Source organism: Ascaphus truei, chromosome 3 (assembly GCF_040206685.1).
Source record: "Ascaphus truei isolate aAscTru1 chromosome 3, aAscTru1.hap1, whole genome shotgun sequence".
Taxonomy (NCBI): Eukaryota; Metazoa; Chordata; class Amphibia; order Anura; family Ascaphidae; genus Ascaphus; species Ascaphus truei.
Genome location: NC_134485.1, coordinates 239,316,191 through 239,324,064, shown reverse-complemented (window position 1 = coordinate 239,324,064; position 7,874 = coordinate 239,316,191). Strand labels below are relative to the sequence as shown.

The 7,874-nt window shown below is 43.3% G+C and overlaps 1 protein-coding gene across 1 annotated transcript; it reads left to right on the top strand.

Annotated features, from left to right (window-relative positions):
* Positions 1–1,533: 1,533 nt before the first annotated feature.
* Positions 1,534–7,153, top strand: LOC142490710 (uncharacterized). The gene is made up of 4 exons (XM_075593125.1): positions 1,534–1,570; positions 3,940–4,245; positions 5,644–5,721; positions 6,087–7,153. The coding sequence occupies exons 1-4, from the start codon at positions 1,534–1,536 to the stop codon at positions 7,151–7,153; spliced, it is 1,488 nt and encodes a 495-aa protein (XP_075449240.1).
* The last annotated feature ends 721 nt before the right edge of the window (positions 7,154–7,874 follow it).

Here is a 7,874-nt window from a genome sequence, read left to right as displayed (position 1 = left end):
GACACGCGAAGCATTGCAGCCTATTAAATCCTAATCATTATCATTTAACAGATCAGCCGCCCATCAGCCAGGCATGAACCCAGGCTGGGAAGGCAAATGCAACGGGGCTTGTCAGAGGTGAGGAGCGGCGCATTCCAGGTATCTGCCAGGTACATACCGGGTATTAGCTCGAATAAAGTGTGTCGGTGCAGTACATGTTCAAACAGAGCTTGTTCACTCGCTGGTTAGAATTGATTGATGACCAAATTATTTATTTTTTACTAGATTTACCCACAAAATCTGTATTGTGATATATTTTTAAGCAGTCTGTTCCATATGTGTTTAAGACTGAACAAACAGCTACTCTGCACAATACAGAAAGTTTGAATAAAGTTTGTTAAGTTTGAATGAACAGCTACTTCACACAATGCACAAAACAAGAATTACTGTATATGAAACAAAAAATGATCGAGTGGACTACCGCTTGCTATGAAAAGAAGTTGTGGAACTCACCAAAATTGAAGGTTAAAAAAGTCTTTAATGAAAACTACATAAAATGACAAAACTCCTCCTCCCACATGTTTCACGCCCACTATGGCGCTTTGTCAAGGAGAAAATACTTTTTTAACCTTCAATTCTGGTGAGTTCCCCAACATCTTGCTGCCTGGATCGGAGGACACCACCGGTTTCACCATTGTTGTGGGAGGAATGGATTACTGGTGACACCTTGTGAGCATGCGGGTCTACACCACTTCATTTGGAAGGAGACGGGGGTAAGGGGAAGCTTCTCAGGGGGTCACACAGCATGGTGGGAATCCAACCTCTCTGTAAGTACCCCGCTTCTTATACCTTGCTTAACCCCTTGGTTTTTCTCCCTGCATCTATTCTTATACTGTATGTACCGGACATTGCTATTATCAATTTAAAAGACTGTTATTTGATTTCACTTACCTTTTTGCTTCTGGAGCTGATATTCGTTTTTTTGCTCAATTACTGTATATGAACAGCTTTATGGGTTAATTTTGATGTTAATTGCATATTTCAAACATTGAAGATAAAGCACAAGACATGACCGGGGAGGCTACCAGGCAGCTCCCCTCTCTCTCCCCCATACCCCCCCGCTCGAACCCACGTGGAACGTATAAATAATGACAGGAAAACGGAACTGGAGGTATAAAATGCCGCCGCTATTTATTTATAACAAAAACCTAAAGGGGTAAATGCCACTCCCTGCCAGAGTGGTCCTTTCACTGGAGGGGGAAGGGATGATCAGCTGGCCCATGAACCGTGACCTCGTGTCCCCGTCCCGAGCGGGCTCTCGAAGTCATGTCTAAATGACCCTGCCCACATACTCCCCCCGGGGCTCAAATAGCCAAGCTCCCAGTCTGGCAAGAACAAGCACCTACCCCCCAAGAGCAGCTGCAACAAAGGCAAAACTGGTCAACCACCCCTCCTGCTGGAACTTCGTTCCTTCCATTTTCAACAAAGTATCAACACTTCACACTGTAGCAGAACAAAGAAACATTAATAACACATACAATAAAAAGTGTAAACATGACGGAATACACTGCTGACAGTTCGCTACAGATTGGTAATATGATTGCCCTGCACTATTCCTTGTAAGGGTCAGAGTGGGTGGGAAATCTCTGGTGGGCAGCGAACAGGCTGCGCTCCCTGCCAGCAGGGCCTTTAAATAGGCCCCAGGAAGCCCCTCTCCTGGTTAAGGGAGGGTCGTGTGAGGGTAGGCCAGAGGCCACCCCCCCAGTCAGGAGACCCCCCACCGTTGGCTAGGGGGCCGCTTGACCGGGGAGGTTGCCAGGTGGCTCCTCTCTCCCCCCCCCCCACCCCAAATCCACGTGTACCATACAAATAATGATTGGAAACCAGAACTGGAAGTAAAAAAGGCCGCGGCTATTTATTTATAACAAAAACCTAAAGGGGTAAATGCCACTCCCTGCCAGAGCACTCATTTGACAGGAGATGGAGGGGACGGTCAGCCATCCCTTGAACCGCTGACCTCGTGTCCCCTTCGCAAACGGGCTCCTGAAGTCATGTCTAAAAGATCCTGCCCACTCGTACTGCCCCCGGGCTCAAACAGCCCAGTTCCCAGTCTGGTAAGCACAAGCACCTACCCCACAAGAGCCACCACGACAGGCCTATTTGAGCCACCACAGACAGGCCTATTTAACCCCCCTTAAACTAGGTCTGTACCGTCAAACCCACCAGGACCCTCTTCAAGCCCTCCTGCAAACTATTGTTAAAAAGGTCTATTCCGATATCCGACATGATGACCCCATCAGCCCTGAGTAAACCCCCACAACTAGCATCGAAATCCGGGTGTCTTATTCCTCAGTCCCCGCACTGTGATACAAATTTGCCTACGGCCCTATTCACGTTCTTCCGCACCCTGTCCACCGACCGCGGTACCCTTGCGCCCCGCCAAGACTGTCTGTAAACAATGTCTGACCATATGACCTGCACCGCCAGCTGACGGGCAAACATATGCACTAAGGGCCTCATGCAGTAAGCGTCGATTATGTGAAATCGGCAATCTTACCGATTAGTCATGTTATTGGCGATTTTTCCTCTCCGTATGCAGTAAGTGCCGAATACATTCAAAATCAACCCGAAAACAAATCCGCCCACTCTCACGATGATTAGCCGATCACACACAGGTGTATCGGCGTGCGTGGCGCGGTACTGTTAGGTTGCCCAATCACAAATCTTGCTGAATCAGGCGAAACAAGCATGTTTTGGATTGCGCGCCATATTTAAAGGCAACGTGTACTGCTATTCATTCTCTGTGTTGTTGGGAGTGAGAGAGAGAGAGACGCACAGAGCTGGACGATTGAAGATTTGCATATTGACTGAGAGACTTGTTGTGTATTGGGTGAGCTTTGTCCTTTGTTGTTTTGTTTACATCTTTGTCTTGTTTTATATGTGGAAGTGTTTCGTGTGATTGCCTGTACATTTCTTGTCTGTTTTTTGTGAGTGCTGGAAGTATGCCCGCAAAGCGTGGGAAGAGTGATGCCGGTGGGAGTGGGAGTGCTACTCGTGCGAGTACGCGTCGGAGTGAACGTACTGTTCAGGGGAGTGATGTTGCTGAGAGTGAGAGTGGTGTTGCAGGGAGTGGGAGTGCTGGTGCTGCGAGTGGTGTTGCTGGGAGTGGGAGTGCTGTTGCTGGGAGTGGGAGTGCTGTTGCTGGGAGTGGGAGTGCTGTTGCTGGGAGTGGGAGTGCTGGGAGTGCTGGTGCTAGGAGTGTGAGTGCTATTGCTAGGAGTGGGAGTGCTGGTGCTAGGAGTGGGAGTGCTGGTGCTAGGAGTGGGAGTGCTGGTGCTAGGAGTGGGAGTGCTGGTGCTGGGAGTGCTGCTGGTGGCGCAGTTGCAGATGGGGTGGATGGTGGTGGCGTGCTTGCTGGTGGGCAGCTTTTGGAGGCTCTTCCATTGGAAGAAGGAGAGTCCAGTCAGCACCAGCCAAGCTCTGACCCTAAACCTGCTCGGAAGAAACGTGTGGAGAAGCCACGTAATCCTCGCTTCAATGACCAGGAAAATACAGCTCTTGTCACTGGCATTCTGGAGCACTATGACAGTATATATGGACATTTACTAGGTAAGTGTACCTTTACATTTATTATTCAAATACATGTGATCCTAGGTCATCTGAGTTTTGTTCATATGCAAATATGGGTTCACAATATCTTTCTATGTTAATTAGTCTGGAAACACAGTTTTTTATCATGCCTTACAAGGACAACTAAACACAGGCGGTCAATTTGCCATAACTGCATACAATATGAATGCAAGCTTGCTTACATGTATAGGTTTAGTAGTGAATGCTCATGTGCTTCACATATTACACCTAAAACAGCATGTTTGCTATCTCTTGGAACAGCTAGCAGTGTAGGAAACTGGTGCTTATATTATTATTAATTTACCTCATATATTTTATATGTTTTTCAAGGGCGGACAAGTTCAGCAAGCAGAAAAGAGATGTGGGACACAATAGTCATTGGTGTCAATGCGTGTGGGAATCATGTGAGGGACAAGCGGAGTTGTCACAAGAGATTTGATGATATTAGGTCCAAATTGAAAAAGAAAATACAACACCAACGCGTGCATGCTACTGGCACTGGAGGTGGGCCCACACCACAACGTCTCATATTAAGTCCATTGGAGGAGCTGCTTCGGGCAAAATTACTTCCCGTCGTCGTGGAAGGCTTACCTGGTGACCGTGATATAGGAATTTACCCCTCACAATTTCCACCAGGTGAGAAATATTACTGTACTAGGCGTGTCGTTGCTTACAGTTATTTTGCATAGTTACACTGCTTTTTATACTGTCTTCACAATATAAGCATACCTGCATCTATATATGTATATGTCTGATTCTGTATATATATATATCTCAAAATAGACATATATGTTGTAGTCCTACTAAAAGCAGTAACTAATATAGCACGTGCCATTGCGTGCTCATTTACATGTGAATTCCCAAAATGCATTGCTGCAGTGGAAGCAATTGATGGTGGGCGAAGATGGGGAACAACAGGGTAGTACACATGTGTAACACATGTTAATGAGAAATTATTACTAGCTACAGGTACAGAACAGAAATATGTATAATATTATTGTGTATTTTATTTATTTTACTCCGACAAACATGACATTACTGCCTATTTTAAGCATGCATCAAATATATTGCATGCAACGGCCTACAAACATCACTTGCACTAACACATCTATAGTTGTTTATGAAAAGGTCCATTTTTACTTTAACTCATATACAGACAGCATAATGAGGCACACGTATCATATTTTATGTCATTGTTTTCATAACTTAAAAACTGCACACGACTATTTAGCTCATCTACCATTGTGTTAAAGCAGCTGCAATTAATATCTCATCACAGCATACACTTCAACAGAGGGGGTGGGGTTCAGCACACACACTAATTACAGCCTCATTTTAGGGTCAACTTAGTTCACACCATTTTCACCAGTTTCAAGTCATTGAAAGGTGTGGCTGATTAGGCTTTTTGGGGAAGGGAATACCGTTATTACAACCTGACTAGCACAACTGAAGTTAATCACACTCATTTGAAAGCTTCACTTTAGCTACTAAATGCCCCAACAACTCATTACTTATCAAACCGTACGTCACACATTAGTTCACTCATATCTATAGTTGAACTACTACTATCAACGACACATTATCACACACTGCATGTGTTGTCTTGTTTAGTCACAGCCACATTCATGTGTGCCACATCTTATATTAATGTACCACACATATCCTCTACCAAAAACAACACTTTGTGCAATATGACCACCTTCATGATAACCATTGTGAATGGTCATCTCATGATAGTTATGTACATTATGATACTGATATCACTACACAACATATGATTTTTATGTTCAAATTTAATCTATTTATCCTCACGCATTACTGCAGGAACATAGTATGTTTTATGTTAGGGAACTCAAAAGTTCTAAGTACACAGGCATGTACATTGTTATTACAACTATTTATGTTCACTTTCACACACACATTTTGGGTTAAGGAAATGATGCTGTTAGGTACTCATAAATACAGAACATACAATAACTGTTTGTTCAATATTTACACATGTAAATGTAAAACTTATGTTATTGTTATATATAGTTGCCCCTGAAGGACATGTGTCACCTGAGACTGAACAAGTGTCTTCACCTGGGTCAGCCAGCTCAACACACCTAGAAGGTGAGTGTATCAGTTGGTGGCCATATAATATGTGCTCTTCTATATGTTATGTTGTCATGTTCATTATTTGTTTTGCACATCTTCTTTAAATAGGATTACTTAGTGTCAGTGAAAATGAAGTGTAAGCCAACTTGTATTGTGTTAGTGATGTTAACTATCATGTAGGAGTTGTGAGTTTACAGCAAGTTTTCATTCACTCATATTTCATACTGAGTCCAAACATTATTCTTAAGTCAAGGTAGTTTTTAATGTGAGGTTATAAAACGTATGGAAACATGTTAGTTGTTACTTATGACACAGTACAATTACATAGTAACACAGCAGAGATTAACATGCCATTTAATAATGTGTACATTTATTTGTAGAACATGATGAAGAGGATTTTGATGATGATGATGATGATGATGATGATGCCGCCGCCGCCGCCATAGACACACAAATACAAGCAAGTGACCATGAAGAGGTTCCAATTGAAACTGTTTTACCGCCAAAACGTCCAGCAAATACCACATATGATGCAATTGTAGCTTCTGAGGGAAAAATTGTGGAAGCAGAAAATCGTCGCCATTCTGACCTGATGACAGTGCTGGAAAGGATGATTGCACTGCAGGAAGAAACAGTTTCACAATTGGCACATCTCCACAGAGTCTTCATTGAAGTGCCTAAACAGTTGCAAAAAATCAACACCTCATTCGAAGCATTAGTTGTTCAGCAAACACAAGCTAATTACTGGAGAATGACTAATGTACCACAATTCAACACCTCACAGCCAGGATCTGTTCATGCAGGTCAGTTTTCACCACATTCATCTGATATTCATTCACCAGGCCCAAATGTTACCGGTCAAGTAGCAGACATTGCTGTGCAGGTTCCTGATGACATCCTACCGCTGCCATCTGTACAAATTCAGCAGCAGACACCTACAAAGGAGGCGACAAAAACAAAACAAGACACACATGAAACAGACCAACCATCACTTGTGCAGTGTCTACCAACTTGCTCACATGTGTCAGTGGGCACAAGCCCTGTCCGTGAACAGTCACTACCCAAAAGCCCTGTAGGTGAGTCACTGCCCAAAAGCCCTGTAGGTGAATCGCTGCCCAAAAGCCCTGTAGGTGAATCGCTGCCCAAAAGCCCTGTAGGTGAATCGCTGCCCAAAAGCCCTGTAGGTGAATCACTGCCCAAAAGCCCTGTAGGTGAGTCACTGGCCACAAGCCCTGTAGGTGAGTCACTGGCCACAAGCCCCGTAGGTGAACAGTCACTGCCCAAAAGCCCTGTAGGTGAGTCACTGGCCACAAGCCCTGCCCGTGAAGTGCCAGAGGCCACTCAAAGTGGCTCTGTTGTGCCTAAAGTTGGTGGCAAAAGAAAAAGGAAAATTCAAGAGACAACAAGCAGGCCTGTTACTCGCTCGCAAAAGGAACAAAAAAAATAAATGTTATAATTCAGAAAATATGTCTTTGGCCTTGTTTTGTTGACTTCAGATTATCTAATTACTATTGTATGTATGCTGAAGACTGTGTTGTTTCCAAACTTTCAAGTATGTTTTTGTACACGTGAAGTTTTGGAAATGTTAACACTCCTAATTAATGAATAGTGTTATAAATATTTATGTTTTAATCGTCTGTTCAGTAATGGTCCACCAGGAGCCAGTTGCTAAGTTTAGAGAAGCTGCCATTGACTTTGCAGCAAAACATTGCATTTGGGTGTGTTAATTGATGTAATCATTGCATGTGCATATTATTTTCATGCAATTATAAAAGCACCTATTTAACTGCAAACATCTTTCTTGTACGTGTACAGCAGGATTTTGTGTTAAATATTACTTACCTTTGGTGGCCATTGTAATGTTGTCCTTTAATCATTTATGTGTTCTTGTTTCAAGAACATCTCTGAATTGATACTAATATATATGTAGTATGTATTGATATATGCACACACACACACACAGACACACACTGTGTGTGTGTGTGTGTGTGTGTGTGTGTGTGTGTGTGTGTGTGTGTGTGTGTGTATATAGTACTATCTAAACTGGTATAGATGTATTTACAAAAAACATACACTTCATGCTTCCTTGTGAAAACACACTATTTTAATAATACAGGCCTAATGTTTGACAACTATACTAAGTGTGAGCCTCTAACATTATTGGGTGC

Bases quoted from the DNA above. Each gene is read 5' to 3' on its own strand.
- LOC142490710 (XM_075593125.1), top strand. From the start codon at position 1,534: ATGACGGAATACACTGCTGACAGTTCGCTACAGATTG. The intron at 4,246-5,643 runs GTGAGAAATATT...TGTTATATATAG, and splicing joins CCCCTCACAATTTCCACCAG to TTGCCCCTGAAGGACATGTG. The intron at 5,722-6,086 runs GTGAGTGTATCA...ATTTATTTGTAG, and splicing joins CAGCTCAACACACCTAGAAG to AACATGATGAAGAGGATTTT.